This window comes from Martes martes, assembly GCF_963455335.1.
Source record: "Martes martes genome assembly, chromosome: 12".
Lineage (NCBI taxonomy): Eukaryota > Metazoa > Chordata > Mammalia > Carnivora > Mustelidae > Martes > Martes martes.
The window spans coordinates 48,350,079-48,368,887 of record NC_137900.1 but is presented as its reverse complement, the minus strand read 5'-3'; the positions used below and the strand labels follow the sequence as shown (position 1 = coordinate 48,368,887).

Genomic DNA, 18,809 nt, shown 5'->3' with positions numbered 1-18,809 from the left:
TTATCCATAGTATAATGTGTTACTAGATATTTCCACATCAACATCGGAACTCTGTCTCAAATTCAACATGTGTCTCAAAGTCAACACGCCTAAAATCTAACTCTTGCTCTTATCTTCCCACACACCTTTTCTCTCGTTGTTCCTTATCTACCTGTTTGGCAAGTCAGAAATCAAGGCGTCACCTTTGACATATTCCATTCAGTCATCCTCATATGTAACTCACCTCAATGCTTCACCCCTTCTTTTTCTTTTTTTTTTTTAATTTATTTATGTGAGACAGAGGGAGAGAGCACCAGGTGGAGAAGAAGAGGGACAGAGTCCTCCTAAGCAGACACTACACTGAGTGTGGAGTCCGATATGGGGCTTGATCTGATGACCCTGAGCTCATGACCTAAGCTGAAACCAAGAGTTGGATGCTTGACTGACTGCATCACCCAGGTAGCCCAACTTCACCCCTTCTATAGCTCCCAAATCCACCTGTTTCCCTCCCTGGTACAAGCAGGTATCTTCCTTCCCCTGATTTACAGCAAGTGCCACCTAAACTCATCTCCTTATATCCATTCTATCTGCCTACCCAAAACCCAACCCCTTTTTTTTTTTTTTAAAGATTTTATTTCCTGGATGGAGAGAGAGTGAGAGAGCACAAGCAGGGGGAGTGACAGAGGGAGAGGGAAAAGCAGACTCCCCACAGAGAAGAGCTCAATCCTGGGAGTCAGGGATCATGACCTGAACCGGAGGCAGATGCTTAACCAACTGGGCCACCCAGGTGCCTCCAACACTTTTAATATTACGTGCATATTGAAGCCAAAGAGGCCTTTTTGAAAGCCCTGATACCCACGAGATAAATACTTGGGTAGATTCCCTGACACTCAGGATAAAGATGCAAATGCTCAAGATAAGCCATTGTGAACTGCCTTCTCTGGCCCCTACCTACCTTCCCAGCTTCATCTCAAACCATTCCCCCTTTGTTTTTGACACTCTTTTCTCTTTTTTGTAAAGATATTATTAGTTTGAGAGAGAGAGAGAGAGCAGAAGCTGGGAAAGGGACAGAGGGACAAAAAGACTCCCCACTGAGCATGGGGTTCAACCCCAGGTCCACGTGGGACTCGATCCCAGGACTCTGAGATCATGACCTGAGCCGAAGGCGACACTTAATCAACTGAGCAACCCAGGGGCCCCAGCTTTTGACATTGTTACTGCCATTGCTACTGTTTGGAGAGGTAATACATAGTTTCAAAAGAATATTCCAGAAGATCATGACAATGGAAAACATGGCAGCATCTCGCCAGCACAGGAACATAGTTACGTTACCTTTAACAATGACTCTCTATCCACTCAACAGCTCCTCTGCCTAGCCCTGTTGGGCCAACACCGGTCTGACATCAGTCACATAGGCATAGTTACAGTTCAAAGCTACAGCTGAGCTGAGGGGCTGAAAGATACCTATTTCCCAACTCATGGCTTTCCTCCAAGTTCAATCCCAGTGCAGAAGACGCCTTGGAAACAGTGTTCCAGTCTCCTGTGTGGGGACTTGCTATTCCTTCCCCATTCATGTGGTTCATGTGTAGGGAACCTAGCACACGCATGTTCACACAGTGAAGACACAGCCTCTAGAGGGTTACACTGTGTCTCCCAGAAGGATACATCTAAGTCCTATCCCCTGGTACCCATGAACATGACTTTATATGGAAATAGGGTCTCTGCAGATATGGTTAAGGATCCTGAGATCAGCTCATCCAGGATGGGCCTTAAATTCAATGACTGGTGTGCTTCTAAGAGAAAGGGAAGGGAGAGCAGAAACAGACACCCAGACAAGGAGGGCCTGGAAAGACAGAGTTACGTAGCCACAAGCCAAGGAATACCAAGGATTGTAACAGCTAAGAGAAGAGCTAATAGAGAGAAATGGAACACGTGCTCCCAGCCTCCAGAAGGAACCAATCCTGCAGCCTCCTTGGTTTTGGACTTCTAGCCTCCAGAATTGTGAAATAATAAATTTCTGTTATTTTAAGCCACAAAGTTTGTGGTTATTCTGTGGAAACAGCCCTAGGAGACTAACACATAGCCTCTGGCAGACCTGACTGGTCCAGAGTGAACATCTCACACATACACGGGTCGCTGGAAATCTGTAATCGTGGCTAAGCTCGGTCTGGCTGTCGCTTAGATATAAGAGCTCTTAGCCCAGGTGCAGGTGGTGCCCTGTGGATTAGTAGCAGAAAGACTCAGTCTGCGGCAAGAGGGGAGAAACATGCAATCTGTATCCAATTCATTTCTGAGGCCTGGCTGCATCCCTGTTCTTGGGTCCTAGGGGACACCCATTTACCAAACAAATAAAAAGCACCCTTTGAGGCTCAAATTAGTTCAAGTGGGTTTCTGTAACTCGTAGCCCAGAGAGTGCTAACACACTCAGTAACCTGCTGCCAAAAGTCCTTCAGTGAAGATCAGCTGGAACAAGTTCTTCCTTGGGAAAGTTCCAGAAAAAGCTGACTTGACTCAAGAAGCCTCTCAGTGACGGGGTGCCTGGGTGGCTCAGTGGGTTAAAGCCTCTGCTTCTGGCTCAGGTCATGATCCCAGGGTCCTGGGATCGAGCCCCACATTGGGCTCTCTGCTCCGTGGAGAGCCTGCTTTCGCCTCTCTCTCTCTGCCTGCCTCTCTGCCTACTTGTGATCTCTGTCTGTCAAATAAATAAATAAATCTTTAAAAAAAAAAAAAAAGCCTCTCAGTGAGAGCAGCAGAGACTTCTAGGCCTCAGCTACAAGCAGAGCAGCAAGAGGCAACTCGAAAAGGAACCTCAGTTTTCCCCAGGCCTAAGAGCCGAGACCCAGATCTTTTTTTTTTTTTTTTTAATTTATTTATTTGTTAGAGAGAGAGAGCGAGCGAGCACAGGCAGACAGAGTGGCAGGCAGAGGCAGAGAGAGAAGCAGGCTCCCCGCCGAGCAAGGAGCCCGATGTGGGACTCGATCCCAGGACGCTGGGATCATGACCTGAGCCGAAGGCAGCCGCTCAACCAACTGAGCCACCCAGGCGTCCCCCGAGACCCAGATCTTAACATGAGAGGGAGTTGCAGGTCAGGAATGATGCTGAGTGTTCCAAGGAAATAAATAAATAAGGCCAAAGAGAAAACATTTTTGGTCAAGCTGTACAAACCCCAGTAATGAAAACCACCCACGAAATTGCTTTTCTCTAGGTAAATATAGCACAGTTACTATTGTGCGTATGAATAGCACGCATCAGGTTTCCTTTGTTTGGGGGGTGACTGGATTACAACATGAAACACTGCTCATGTATGCTCAGTCTCTTTTTGGAAAGACCTCAAATAATACTTGGTTCTTTGCTTTTGAAATATTCCAAATATGAGGTACAAGGAAGTACCCATACTACTTTTTGGACCAGGGATGAGAATTACCAAGGGTCTGGGTTGAAGAGAATGACACAAATTATCTCTGGAGGGGGCATCCCTGGATATTACGGGAACAAATGGTATGAATGTGGCCAAGTCTTTTTTTCACCAGAAAGGATAATTGGTCAGCCTTAAGAACAGTAAGCCACCAGCAAATAAGGGAACGTTAAACACTAGATTAATGATCAAATCATTTTCGAAATTCATTATAAAATTATATGAGGAGAGAGAGAGAGAGAGAGAGAGAGAGACAAAGAAGACCAGGAAGAAAGGAAGGAAATCAAAAACAGTTCTGGGAAACCCAGGCTTGCATAAATGACCAAAAAAAAAAAATGCTTAAAAAAAATCTAAGAAATATAATGCTACTGACTTCTTGCTTGGGGAAGTTCTGCATACTCATTTATCTTCTCAGTCCCAGAAAACAGCCTGATTTCTTCTGAAGCCTTTTCCCACTATAAAAGTAACACGGGTTTCAGTAGTTGCTTTTCCTAAATCACCTAGAAACATCTTAGCACAAATACATGGCTCTTACAATGGAAGATTTTGAGACAAACAAAGCCTTCAACCAGATCAAGGAACTTGAAAAGAAATAGGGCAGAATGTCCTAGACGGCAAAAGTGCCTGGAATCACTTTTCTGGTTACGAGCTGCAAGCTGAAAGACATTCTGAGATTTGGGGGGAAAGAAAAAGGATTGGAGAAAAGAAAAGGAGAACATTTGGAAACAAGCTAAACAGCTTACAGGAGTATTTAGAAGAGAAGATTGGGAAACTGACATGGTCTAACAATTCTGTCACTCTCAGGTAAGAGTGAAATAAGCAATGATACCCATGTAGATACGATCCTGAAACCATCTCAAGTTCAAGAAAAATACTGATGCCCCATGGGGTCCCTGGGTGGTTCAGTCGTTAAGCATCTGCCTTCGACTCAGGTCATGATCCCAGGGTCCTGGGATCCAGCCCCGCATGGGGTTCCCTGCTCGGCGGGAAACCTGTTTCTCCCTCTCCCACTCCCCCTGCTTGTGTTTCCTCTCTCGCTGTGTCTCTTTTAAAAAGAAAAAAGGTACTGACACCCCAACTACAGATGAAAGCATGCTATGACTGGACCCCTTAAATCTTGGGGAAAACCCATGAAGCCATCCTTCCTTGACACTTCTTCTCCTGCCAAATAAAACAAAAATGGAGAACCTAATTAGTACAGAAAAGCTTCAATAATACAAGATATGAATACACTGTCTCCTCAGTTGCTAGCCATCGCCTACAAGAGAACGAAACAAGTCCACAAGGAACACAGTCATCAATAAAAGAGAAGAGCCTGAAACAGAAGAACTTTTCTCATTAAATTACCCTAAATGTCAACTCCCAATAGTTCTTCAAGTCATTTTTAAACAACTTGGACCTTCATCAATCCACAATCAAAGACTCACTGAATCCATCAGCTTTAGTCAGGACCACTATGAGCATTTTTAATAGTCTATGCAAGATTTCATTAAAAAGCAGGCTTTGCAGGGCGCCTGGGTGGCTCAGTCAGTTAAGCATCCGAATCTTGGATTCAGCTCAGGTCATGATCTTGGGGTCCTGGGATCGAGCCCCATCTGCACTGGGATCTGTGCTCAGTGTAGAGTGTGCTTAGCATTCTCTCTCTGCCCCTCCCCCTGGCCCCCCTCTCTCTCAAATAAATAAAATCTTTTAAAAATAAAAATAAATAAAAATAAAAAGTAGGTTTTCCTTTAGGAATCTCAGAAAACAGACTTTAATCTCTTAAAGTCTTAACACATTATTTTAACACACATTATTTTCCCCAAATACATAAATTGCAGGTCTCTCCCCTATTTAAAAGCACAAAAGGCACACAAATCAGGGGCTAGTCTGGTTTATCTAGCACATGACCATCTTCCCAAACACATTTTTAAAAGAAGGAAGGGTTTGGGGAAGCAGTTGAACTGAAATTACAGGCTGTCATGACATCTCAGTATCGAAAACGGAATACCTAGTTCCACAGGAGAGTACACTTTCTGTGCACAATCCCGTTACTAAGCAACTACAACAATGGCTGCACGAGCTTCCTAGAAGCTAGCGCAGTAAAGGAGGGGGGTGCGGAATCTAAGAACAGAAAAATGGAAAAACTTGCTTTGGGAATTATTATCTCAGGATAAATTCAATGTAAAAACAAAAATAAACAAAATCTACAATAATCTAAACTTAAAACAAGCAGTTCCTTAAGAGATGAGAAAAGTACATGCTACCATGTATCATGCACTTGAATTTCAGTTTGTTTAATTTCAAAATTCACATTTTAACTGATGATAATGATTTCCTTACTGTGTTTCCTTTGTGGTCCCCCTTCTTTCCTTCACCCTCCCTAGGGAATAATGTTTTTTTAAATTTCCTTACTGATTAAAAGAACATTTTAGACCTCTTAAATCCATTTCTTTGTTTACAGAAGCTATAAAAACTAGTTTACAATTGTTTCATGTTGCCTTTGAACCAAGAACACTCTTAGACATCAAACTATTCCTTTGAAGGGAACAGTCTCTCAAACAGAGCCAGACACTTTCCCAGCCACACCCTGAAGTTTAGACAACCAGAGCTTTGCAAACGTCAAGTCTTTTGCAAAGTTAGACTATACAGTGTAGCAGGCTCTAGACCACTGTTTCTCAAATTGCAGGTTGAATGGCCTGGTCTGGGGAGAGGGCTCCCATACGCGTTCCAAGAGAATTTTATAGACTAGATTTACAAAGGGCATAGAAGCAGGTTATAAGGCTAGGGGAGATGACCTCACAGACCTTTCCTTCTATCTTTCCTTGTGCCTTTGAACATTTCCTACAATGCTGAGAAAGCTCCCGAAGCTACATTCGCTAAATCTCCATTCTACAGAAGGCTGCTTCTCAGTATGGCCCGCTCCCTCCCTCTCTCAATCTCTCCCTCAGTTCCTGAAAGATGCTATGCTAGTAGCTAGGCAAAACGAAAAGATTACACTTTAGAATTATTGTTCTACGTCAAAGCTGAGCAATTACTGTGTGGCTGTGTTCCCAGGGTGCCTCTAGATCCTGATAAATCTCTCTTTGAAGAGAAATCCAGAGACAAGTAGAAACTTAAATGCTGGAAACTGAAGATGCAAAATATCTCAGTCAAGAAGCACAGGGAAATGACAAAGTCATTCCTGCTTTTATATCCCAAAGATAAAGATGGGAGAGCGGGGGAGGAGGGAATGTTTGCTTGATTTTTATCTCTAGTTTTATACTTTTGTGGACAGAAAAGATGCAAGATGTGATTCCAATCTCTTTTAAATTTATTGAGATTTGTTTTGTGGCCTAACATGTAAGGTATTCAGGACAACGTTCCATGTACACTTGAAAAGAAATGTGTATTCCATTATTTGGGGATGGAATGTTCTGGATATATCCTGTTAGGTCCATCTGGTCCAACACGTCATTCAAAACCACTGTTTCCTTGTTGAGTTTCTGTCTGGATGATCTGTCCATTGATACAAGTGGGGTGTTACAGTCTTCTATTATTGTATTACTGTTTTCTTCCTTTATGTCTATCAATAGTTGTTTTATACATTTAGGTGTCCCCGTGTTGGGTGCATAAATATTTAAAATTGTTATATCCTCCTGTTAGATTGTCTCCTTTATCATTATATAGTGTTCTTTTCCGTTTCTTGTTACAGTCTTTGTTTTAAAGGCTATTTTGTGCAATGTAAGGACTGGTGCCCCAGTTTTCTTTCTGCTTCCATCTGCATGGTAAAAAGATGGTTTTCTGTGTCAGAAAATTCCCTGCACAGCATTTGAATGAGAAGGCTGTTTGGGCCTCCTGTTTTTAATTAAATTAAATTAAATTTCTTAAATTTGATTCTCATTTTGTTTTTTTTCTAATGACAGAAACAATGCAAAGTATAGTCTTGGTAATCCTTACAAACCACAAAGCTCTGCTACTTGAAGTCAAGCAAATGAAAAAATTCTTCACACATAATTATTATCTCTACTGGCAACAATAAAGAAAATGTCACACTTATATAACACATTTCATCATCAAATTGATTCAAAAATTAAACTGGTTCGCTTCAAGGTCTACCCTGTCTCCATCTCCCTGAGGCTTCTAAGTTAGTCAAGAACATTCTCAGACAGGAAACTTGAAAAAAAATTTTTTCCCCCAGGATCTTCCAATCATTAAAATTCCTATATAGGTGGGATGCCTGGGTGGCTCAGCTGGTTAAGCAGCTGCCTTTGGCTCAGGTCATGATCCCAGGGCAGGGTCCTGGGATCAAGTCCTGCATCAGGCTCCTTGCTCAGCAGGGAGCCTGCTTCTCCCTCTGCCTCTGCCTGCTATTCTGCCTGCTTGTGCTCTCTCTGACAAATAAATAAATAAAATCTTTAAAAAAAAAATTCCTATAGAGGTTTACTATAAAATATAAGGCTTTCTTCTATATCGTGACCATGTTTCCAATGACCCTTAAAAACTAACAGTCACCTATATGTATCAGATTACTCACTGAAGCACTACCCATACTTGCAAAAAAAAAATTGAAAACAATAAGGAATGGGTAAATTATGGCACATTCAAACAATGGAATATTATGCGGCTCAAAAAAACAGAAAGCACTTTATTTTTGTTAAAGAACAGTCTCCAAGATACATTTTTTCACTTAAGAATGAAAAATAAATCGTGTGCATTATAGGCTATTTCTTTTCTTAAGGAAAAATAAACAGGTAAATTGTCAGTTATATGTACATAAACACATTTATAAGAAAAATAAGACCTTGTAAGACTTTTGCCTCTGAAGAGAAAAACTGAAATATAGGAGTAAGACAGACACCTTGCCTCATGTACCCTTTTGGACTTTTTCCATGTGATTGTGTTGCTTATTTGAAAAATACATTTTTTTATTTTAATTTTTTAGACAGTGAGCAGAAAGAGAGAGAGAGAATCTTAAGCTGGGCAAAGAGCCTGATGCAGGGCTCGATCTTACAACCCTGAGATCATGACCTGAGCTGAAATCAAGAGTCAGACACTTAATCAACTGAGCCACCCAGGCACCTCCAAAATATATGCTTTTTTTTTTTAAGATGTTATTTATTTATTTGACAGAGAGATCACAAGTAGGCAGAGAGGCAGGCAGAGAGAGAGGAGGAAGCAGGCTCCCTGCGGAGCAGACAGCCCAACGTGGGGCTCAATCCCAGGACCCTGGGATCATGACCTGAGCCGAAGGCAGAGGCTTAACCCACTGAACCACCCAGGCGCCCCTCTCCTTGTGTTTTTTTTATCATAGTGTCCTCGGAGGTGGACACCTAATCTTTTTTTCTGCTTTCCGTGGAGAAGGAATACAGCTGTCATTGTCCTATCTGTGGAAGATGGCATCCTGCGCTTAGAGTTGGCTAGGTTGAATAACCTCTGGCCTTTTCATCTTTCTTCACAAGTCTTATTTTATTTTTTTAGATCCTCTCTGTGTATCTTTTTGGAACCTTGAGTTTTCTTTGTAGTGTGCTGTCTCTAGTCAGAAACTCAAATCCTTTAGCGTGGTATACTTGCCCTTCCCCAGACTAGCTCCAGCCTTCTGCTCAGGTCATGATCTCAGGGTCCTGGGATCGAGTCTCGCATCAGGCTCTTGGCTCCGTGGGGAGCCTGCTTCTCCCTCTCCCTACTGATCTGCCTACTTACATTCTCTCTCTCTGTGTCAAATAAATTAATAAAATCTTAAGGAAAAAAAAAAAAGAATGGTGCCTCAGAAAGCCCTGGAGGCTTAACTACAGCAAATGACCACAAATTCCAAGACTACAGAGTTTAAATCGGCACGTACGAGATATCAACTGCATGACATCTTAAGGGAAAGAAAAACAACTGGCAAGTAGAGTGAATGTTGACGTTTAATGGCAAATCAGTGACCTTTTTTTCCTAAAAATGTGTTTTACTGATTAAACACGAAGGAAAGAATACCTGGTCGATGGCATCAGGTTGAGTATCCCGTTGAGCACATAGCCAAACTCTGCGTGATCCTGAGCGACAAGGGCCACCAGACCCTCACAGCAGCCCGTTCGAACCACCACATTATCACTGCAACACTTCTCCCACAGCAAGTTCAAAGCCGGAGTCTGAAAACAAACCAGTGATCAAAAGACACGTCCGATGAGCAGCAAAGGCATGGACAGCCCCAGGCATTCATCGAAGCGTAATTTGCTCACAGTGGGCTAGCTTTCCCATACAAAGATGATGCTGTTGTCCCACCATTTGTAGAATAAACTAGAGTCAGTTTTCCAGGAGAGATAATGGTTGTGTTCTGATACAGCCATGCTCGCCCATCTGGTGTCCCGGCTTCAGAATAAGGCTGGCTGCAGACAGGGGTATGACTTGAGTTTGAGCAACCCAAGGAAACTGACAGGGGATCAAAACAAAGGCTCGGCTCTCGCACAGAGCTCCAACCAAGCCCTTGAACCAGACACCGTCAATATCAGCATAGCAGTTAGTCTAGGCTGAACTCAGTCCGAATCACGCCTATGGTTTAAGCCCGAAATGCAACATTTTTCAGAACGTGTTTCTGCTCTCCTACCAGCAATCTTTACCACTTACATGCACTCCACATCCCCCACAATGCCCCTGCCTCAATTTACTGAAGTCTAATGTGGGTCCAGAGGAAAGATAGTAAAGGGGGGAAACAGCAAGCTGCTATTTCCATGGTTTCCAACAAATGCCTAGAAAACAGCTGTGGTCAAGAAAGAAACTGACTTGGGACACCTGGGTGGCTCAGTCAGTTAAGCGTCTGCCTTCGGCTCAGGTCATGATCCCAGGGTCCAGGGATCAAGCGAGCCCTCCATCGGGCTCCCTGCTCAGCAGAAAATTTGCTTCTCCCTCTCCCACTCCCCCTGCTTGTGTTCCCTCTCTCACTGTGTCTCTCTCTGTCAAATAAATAAATAAAAATCTAAAAAAAAAAAGAAAGAAAGAAACTGACTTTTTGCCCCCTCAGACCATAAGTCTGTATTGTTTGATAGAGAAGTACCAGAAGGGAACATAAGTAAATGTAAGATCTTTATTTTGAAAAATCCTATAAAAGCAGAGCTTCAACCTTTCAGAACATCCTCAAGAATCCATGACCCACCCCACCAGAAGCTCATGACTAATGATAAACTATATTTGAATGTATTGTGGGTTAGTTAAGTCCATTTAGATTTACATGCGGTTTGGGTTTTGTTTTGCTTTGTTTTTTTTTTTTTTTTAAAGAACATCATGAAGCTATTTTTCCCTCTTCCTGACATAAGTTATTAGAAAAATATATAATTTGAGGGGAAAAAACAAGGTCCTCAGCTCCCACAGAATAAAGAGTGAAAATCAACATCATATTGTGCCCACTTGCCCACTGTAGCTGGCTCTGAGAGCCTTTTCAATCTTAGGATCCCACTATAACAGAACAATACAGTTAACAGTCACTACAGGAAAGAAATATTTATATTCCTGTTCTTTTATTCAGAAGGAAATTTTATTCACCTGTATGGCCAATATCAAAGGGTTCCACATGTTATTACTCCATTATAAACCAGAAAAATGAAATAAATGAATAAAAAAAACCCTTGCCTCAGGTATGCCCTCGTGGAAGTGAGCATTCATTTACTAATAGAAGAGAATACAGAAGAGAATACAGTTAAGTCACAGGGATTTGACATTCAGTAAATCCCAGCTGTTTAAGTAAAACCATTAGATCACCTCTGAGTACATAATGTGATTATACACAGGATTAAGATGAGGGTTCTCAGAAAACCTAATTTATACACTACATACAAATACCAGATAAATGCCAATTAGTGAAATTTGCCTCTACACTGATTTCAACATGGCAGCAGAAGCTGGAAAGAGATGTGACTTGGGAGTAGCTGATCAAAAGCAATGTGAAGGGGTTAAAAAAAAAAAGGCAATGTGAGAGAAAGGAAATCAATTATTTCTGTTGTGAAAAAAAAAAATCTTATTTCCATCATCTACATTCTCTACAGAGTTTACCTGAGAGCACCCACTCAAGTGGAGTTTCCAACCAGCAGGTCAAAATCTACAACACGGGCTGACCAAAACCCAAGTGGTCTGCATCTCAGGAAGTGGAGTACTGCTTCAATCCTAGCATTCTCCTGCCCTATGCATGGTAATTTTCCTTCAGCTCCAAGTTCCAAAGCATGACCTTTCTAACTCAGAACTCATACTTGGGCCACCTGAAAGTAGGAGAAATCTCCTCCATAGCAGAAAGCTGCTATGTTCACTTTCTCCATTAACCGAAAAGATTCCCTCAGAGGTAATCCTACCAACCTTGTCTAAGGCATGTCTACCCTCATCCCACGCATGCTACTCTTCACTAAGAGTCACAGAATACTCCCCTTCACACCCCCTCCATATCTCACTCCCCAAGTTCTGTAACCAATTTTAAATTGTAAAGAATTCAGAAGAAGAATTTGGCAAACCAAAAAACAAACAAACAAACAAAACCAGTTCAAGATCATTTCTACAGTGACCTGAAACAGAAGGAGTGCCTACATGCAGCTGGGAGCAGTATCTGAAGAGATCTCAAGCACAAAGGTGAATACAGACCTGGTTTGTCGACTGGTGGATCTTTTCTGAAAAACCATTTTCCTTCAGGACCGCAGCAATAAGATGACCCACAGCCTTAAAAAAAAAAAAAAAAAATCAACAAATCTCTCCAGTTAGTGCATTTGAAGGTAACTCCTGTCAATACAAGTTGATATGGGGAAAAAAAAAATACTAGGTGATCGGAGTATGAGTGTGCCAACCAGTCAAGTGGTAATAAAATTCCCATTCATTTGAGAGTGTGCTCTGTGGAAGGCACTGAATTAGGTATTCTACATACATAATTTCTTAGCTTCATAACAACTCTCAAGGTAAGCATTTTTATCCCAATAAGCAAACTATAGTTCATAGATGTTAAGAAAATTGCCAGATTTTCAGTTCAAATTGCTGTCACTTAGTATTAGAAGATAATGTGAGATTGCTTCATCCATTAATCCAGGAGACAAATGAGAAACTCCACAGCTTTTAAAATCATTTTTGCATCTAAATGAAATCCATCATGCTTCATCATGCCCTTAATGAAGATGGAGAAAACTCATCCCCATCTTTATGACCACAGCCCAAACAGATCTGAGCCAGTACCACAACCGTTCTCTCTCGCTTAGGCCTATGATTTAATTTCTTTATTATTTTCTTATAAGTTTTAGCCCTTGTATAAGCTTTTAGTCTCATAAATTTCTAAAATGTTCCCATATCCTGCTTTGGTCAAAAAGCCCAAAATTAAATCTAAGACTCTATTTCTAGAGGACTGTTGATGACATAAATACATAAGTATCATTCCTTCCTACCACCTCAACTCCATTCCCCTGGTTCTTCACCCCTCCCCAGCACTGCTCTGCTGCCTTAGAGCAGTAGGCCAGCAACAATGACAGCCCTCCTGGTTATGGGCTGGAAAAAACTCTCCAACTGCACCAAGTGTTGATCCTGCACTTGGACCAACATATGATACATCTGGGAGCCACTGTCAGTCTTGTAGTCTCCAGAAAAGCTCACACAAAAACAAAGCATCTCCCCCCACTTTGTTTCTTTTTGTATTTCACACCTTGGAAATGCTTTAAGACCTCAATGCTTGATGATCTCAGTTTTGTAATATAAATCACTCGATGACATGAATATTAAGTTTAGATCAATTAACTGTCTCTTACCTCCTAGTTCAAGGGAAATGAACAAGAACTGAAGACCAGTGAACAGCTTTGGTGGCTGCTTACAAAATACACCATATTTCATTGAATGCAACCGGCCATCAACAGCGAGACACACCATTATTTTATTTGTACTACTAAGGAAGAAAGGGTGCCCATTAACCTATGTTAAATAATGTGCCTTATAATTTAGAGTTTTGATTTTATATTAGTGAAAGATTTCCTTTAGAAAAATCATGGCCAAGTTCACAATGGTGCAGGCAAGACCAGCTGTGTAAAAACTGCTGCCACGAATTACTAGATGCGACCCAATTTCAAAGATGCTAAAATGTGGAAAAAATGTGTGTGAATCAATGAAATATGGTGCTAACACTGAGCAACAGTTACAAAAGAACAATAAGTATTCAGAGAGAACAGGGCACAATTGCAAGAACCACATAAAACCAGTATGAAACACAACAGGGACCAAAAAAAAAGCTCCCATTCATATTTAGAAAAAAAAGGACTAAAAGATCAGCTTACTGACAAACATCCCCCCACCAGGTCCAACTTCTCCAGTTTGCCTTTCTGTGTATCCTACTAACAAATCAGAGAATACAGGCTAAACTGATTTTAAAGCACAAAGTCCAAGGATAAGTGACCCTATATTGCTACTTAAGTTTTCCATAATACAATAGCTGAAAGAGACATTCTCCATCCATGAACCCATACATGTACACTTCTCACTTAATTTAACAGTAACACACACAGGCACTTCTCAGTTATCTATGCTAATGAAGGGACTCCAGGAATAGAAAACAGAAACTGTGGACGGTATCCTCTTCATCCTCCTCTTCATGGTAAGGACCTGTGCTGTACAGGACAGGACTCCAACCCAGTCAGGTAGAAGGGAATCTTGCATAAGGAGTGTTCTACTCCTCATGGAAGGGTTCCCCACTACCCAGCTAGGTCAATTCCCACAGCAGGCATCTCCGGAGAAAACTTGCTGAAAGCATCCAAGAGGCTGTACGCTGTTCGGTCTTGGAGCTGGTCGCCTGGTTTCACTCTCACAAGAAAAGACAGTAAGCTATTATAGCACCTTGACCAACCAGAATGCTTCAAGTTAGTGCAAGGCCAACCAGAAAACCACTTTTGGTTGAACCCTAATAACTAAAAAGCTCTCAAAATAAATTATCACCAAGCCCTGCCTGTGTTACTATATACATCAATTTTTTTTTTAATCCAGGGTATTTTACTTACTGAATGTTGGTTATTACAGTCAAAATCCCTTATTCTTTATAGTTGTACAGGGGTAAAATAGACCATTTTAAGTATCAATCTCTCATACTCCATAGATGTGTAACCATTTATTTCTATTCCCCAAATTCATTGTAGACTTAAAAAAAAATACAGATCTAGGGGCCTCCTAATTAATCAAGGTTTTATTATGTCTAAGAAGAAAGTATGATATAAACAGAAACCGAAACTGGGGGCGCCCGGGTGGCTCAGTCAGTTAAGTGTCTGCCTTCAGCTCAGGTCATGATCTCTGGGTCCTGGAACAAGCCCCACGTTGGGCTCTCTACTCAGCGGGAAGCCTGCTTCTCCCTCTATGCTCTCCCTCTCTCTCTCTTTCTCTCAAATAAATAAATAAAATCTCTAAAAAAAAAAAAAAAAGCAGCAGCAGCAGCTGAGATTGGTCAATTTCAAATATTCACTTTCCTATGTCACATATAAATTTTCAGCGTTTTTTATTTAATTTTTTAATATAATCTTTACAAGATATGAGGGCACTTGGGTGGCTCAGTCGGTTAAGCAGACAACTCTTGGTTTCCACTCAGGTCATGGGACCGAGCCCCACGTCGGGCTCTGTGCTCAGTGCAGAGTCTGCTTCAGATTCTCTGTCCCTCTCCCTCTCAAACAAATAAGTAAAATAAAATTAAGAAAAAAAGATAAAATAAAGTAACCTCTGCACCCAAAGTGAGGCTCAAACTCACAACCCTAAGATCAAGATTAGCATGCACCCCGACATGAGGAGCCAGCCAGGTGCCCCTTAAATATAAATTTTCAAATTAACTAATATAAAGTTAATAAAGCAATAAGTATGTAGAATCCTTTATGTAGAATAAAATACTTAATGTTAAAACTGTAAAGTTCTACTAACAGTCCACCAAAGCACTGCGTTTGTTACCATGAAGCAAAAATAATTAAGTATGTAAAAATTACCTGTGATTGGATAAGAGAATTTGGAAATTCAAACCTTTTCCTGATATCATCTGACATTTTTGCTCCTCTTACATGTATATAAGCCGACTCTGTAATCAAAAGAAAAGAATATTTGTTAGTCTGGAAAAGGCTTTCAAACCAATTATTCCTCAAATAACATAAAAGTAATTCATTCCAAAGACAACAACGGAAATAAAGCATTGGGCTCTGCCCCATAATTGCTGGCATAGGATCACCAACCACTCTGGCCCACAAATGCCATGATTGATAAATAAACTAAAATGCTCAACCACTCTTGGTTTTTCCCATTAGAGCAAATCCTGGAACAGATTAATTCACACTATGGAAACACCCAAAAAAATCCCAAAAGCTCCCGCCTAAATAACAGGATTTTAAAAGTTCAACCGCATGTTTGAAATAGAAACTCTTTCAAAGATCAAAACTTCTAAGAGAGAAAGAACCACATTTTCGCAAAATTATTTAAACTCTACCACGGTCTGGGGACAAGCTTTCATTTAAGCACTCATCTAACTGCTGGTGACAAGTATGAAGCCTAGGTGAGCTTTTTTCAGGGGGTATAGAAATGACCTAGAAACTCACACACTGAAACGGATTGCTTGTCTGCTAAAAGAGGAAGCAATTAGCACCAACTTTTAATATTTCCATCACACCTCTCATTCCTACTGGGCTGTCAAGAAAGAAAAGGAAAGGAAAGGAAAGGGAAACGGGAAAGGCAAGGCAAGGCAAGAGAAAAGACAAGAGAAGAAAAGAGAAAGAAAAATGTTTTCAAGTATGCAAAATGGATGGAGGAGGGCAAGGTCAAGAGAAGGCTCTGAAGTACTGAAAGGATTTCCTAAGGACCTCAATTTATCCAGTCCATGCAGCCCTGAACCCACCAAATTACACTACTTTGAAAAAATAAGGTGCTATTAGTGGGTTAAGCATCCCACTCTTAATCTCTTGATCTCCTGATCTCAGGGAGTTCAAGCCCTGTGTTGGGCTTCATACTGGGCATGGAGTCTACTTAAAAATATTTACATATGTATTAAAAAAGAAATTCCAGGTAGTCCAGGTTACCCTATAAAAATAATAGGCAGCGAAAGAAAGCTCTCCTGCTCTCACAAATGGATGTGCCTTGTGTTGAACCCAAGACTCTACTACTTTCCTCCCTTTCCTCCAAAACTACACTCTCTGAATGGATCATTCATCCTCGCCTTCTTCTTCAACATCTAGGGCCAACTTTACTCCCCTGAATTTGACACTTCGCAGCACTGAAACAGCTTCAAAGACTGCAAATTATGTCTGCTAGCAAAATCTACTCGTTAGTTTACACAGGTTAAAAGTTGCTCAACTTTCCAGATGTGTCCATCTCCTCTTTCTTGGAATCTTCTGCTCTCTGGAATTCTGTAAGATATCAGAACACCATTTCCCAAAGTGTGTCCCCAGGAAACCTAGGATGAAGAGATGTCCACGAGGGTAAAAGGTTTTGTAGGGAATATATATTGGCACCTTAATGTTCATTCACTCATTCACTCAAATACTTACTAGCTGCCTACTGGGTGTCAGGCACTGCTCAGTGTGCTTAGGCAACTTCCAGGAACAGAACAGACAAAAATCCCTACACTCATGGATCTTAGGGTTTACAGAAACACTTTCTTTTTAAATATGGCAACCAGGGTCAGTCTCTTCCGCAGAGGATGACATTTGGTGAGTCAGCCATACAGATGTCTGGGGGAAGATATCACAGACACAGTGAACAGTGAGTGCAAAAACCCAAAGCTCATTAAGTGCTTAAGGCCAGGGCTAGAAAAGAACAAAGAAAGGAGCCAAGAGTGAATGAAAGAGGCACCTGGGCAGCTTAGTCGTTAAACGTGTGCCTTTGGCTCAGGTTGTGATCCTGGGGTCCTGGGATCGAGTCCCGGGTCGGCCTCCCAGCTCCTCGGGAAGCCTGCTTCTCCCTCTCCTTCTACTCCTCCCCCTTCACTCATGCTCGCGCTCTCTCTCTCTCTCTCTCTCTCTAATAGATGAATAAAGGCTTAAAAAAACTGAATGAAGGAAGAACATAATGGGAAATCAGAAAGTCAGTAAGAAGTCAGATCACAGGGACACCTGGGTGGCTCAGAGGTTAAGCATTTGCCTTCAGCTCAGGTCATGATCCCAGCGTCCCAGCATTGAGTTAGTTGCTCCGAATCTGGTTCCTTGTTCAGCAGGGAGCCTGCGTCTCCCTCTGCCTGCCACTCCCCCTGCTTATGCTCTCTCTCCATCTCACATATAAATAAATCAAATCTTTAAAAAAAAAAGAAAAGAAGAAGAAGTCAGTTTATAAAACACCATGCAGGTCACCAGAAGGACTAATGTATCTGTCCCCAGTGACATGGTAAGCTGGTACTGAAAAAGAGTGGTAAGATTTTAACAGAATCACCTGAGATGAAGAGTGCTCAGATTCTAGATACATTTGAAGGTAAGAGTCAATGTGGTTGCTGATGACTGGTTGAGAGTATAGAAGAAAGGGTCAGAGATGACTCCGAAGTGTTTGATCTGAGCACCTTTAATTTTAATGTCAATTCCTTTGGGCATTTTATACATTAAACAAAACAATTTATATATCACTTACCATGGCATGTTTTACTAAGAGAAAAAGATGGAGTTGCCATCAACTGAGAGAGGCAAACCAGTTTTGTGGGAAAAAGCTGGGAATTTCATTTGAAACTGGTAAGTTTCAGATGTCTAACGGATATCCAAATGGAGAGGTCAGGTAGAAAGCTGAATACATGAATTTACAACTGAAGAGACAGATTTAGCTAAAGATATAAATGATGGTGCACATTAATTATAGAATCTGAGAGGTATTAAAGCAAGAAGTCTGATTAACTTTGCTTAACCCAGAGTTTACCAAACTTATCTGATCATGGCACCCTTTTTTCTAGAAATATCTGTTAACAGTCTATACAACCAGCCCTTCCTGGGACACACACTGGGAAACTGCTCTACCAACTCCAACTCCTCTGTCCACTCCACTTCCTGCACCCCACCTTCCTTACTGCTGCCAAGTTCCTTGCCTTGTGCTCTCTCCCCTCATGGAAACTCTCCCAGAGCCCAGTCCATACCCCCAAACCTGTCCCTGCTCTCTTTTATAAAGCCAGCGATTGGAGATGTCAAAAAGAAAGCACATATTGGGGTACCTGTCTGGCTCAGTCAGAAGAGCACACAACTCCTTATCTCAGGATTGTGAGTTTAAGCCCCATGTTAGATGCAGAGAGTGCTTAAAAAAAAACCTTCATGAAAATGTGCTTACTGTCACTCAGCACCAGGGAAATACAAATCAAAACCATAATGAGATACCACCTCACACCAATTAGAAAGGCTAAAATTAACCAGCCAGGAAAAAACAGGTGTTTTTTCCCACTGTTGGTGGGAATGCAAGCTGGCACAGCCACTCTGGAAAACAGTGCCGAGGTTCCTCAAAATGCTGAAAATACTACTAGGTATTTACCCAAAGAATATAAACGTTG

The 18,809-nt window shown here is 41.5% G+C and overlaps 1 protein-coding gene across 2 annotated transcripts in view; it reads right to left on the bottom strand.

The window, feature by feature from the left end:
• Window positions 1–18,809, bottom strand: part of FOCAD (focadhesin) — a 303,850-nt gene that overhangs the window by 254,954 nt on the left and 30,087 nt on the right. For both annotated transcript variants that reach the window (XM_080819443.1, XM_080819444.1), the window contains exons 2-4: window positions 15,298–15,386; window positions 11,957–12,031; window positions 9,332–9,486 (exon numbers count right to left, since the gene is read on the bottom strand). In XM_080819443.1, coding sequence (XP_080675569.1) covers window positions 9,332–9,486; window positions 11,957–12,031; window positions 15,298–15,354 — 287 coding nt within the window. In that variant the 5' untranslated portion in view covers window positions 15,355–15,386. The remainder of the gene's footprint in view (window positions 1–9,331; window positions 9,487–11,956; window positions 12,032–15,297; window positions 15,387–18,809) is intronic.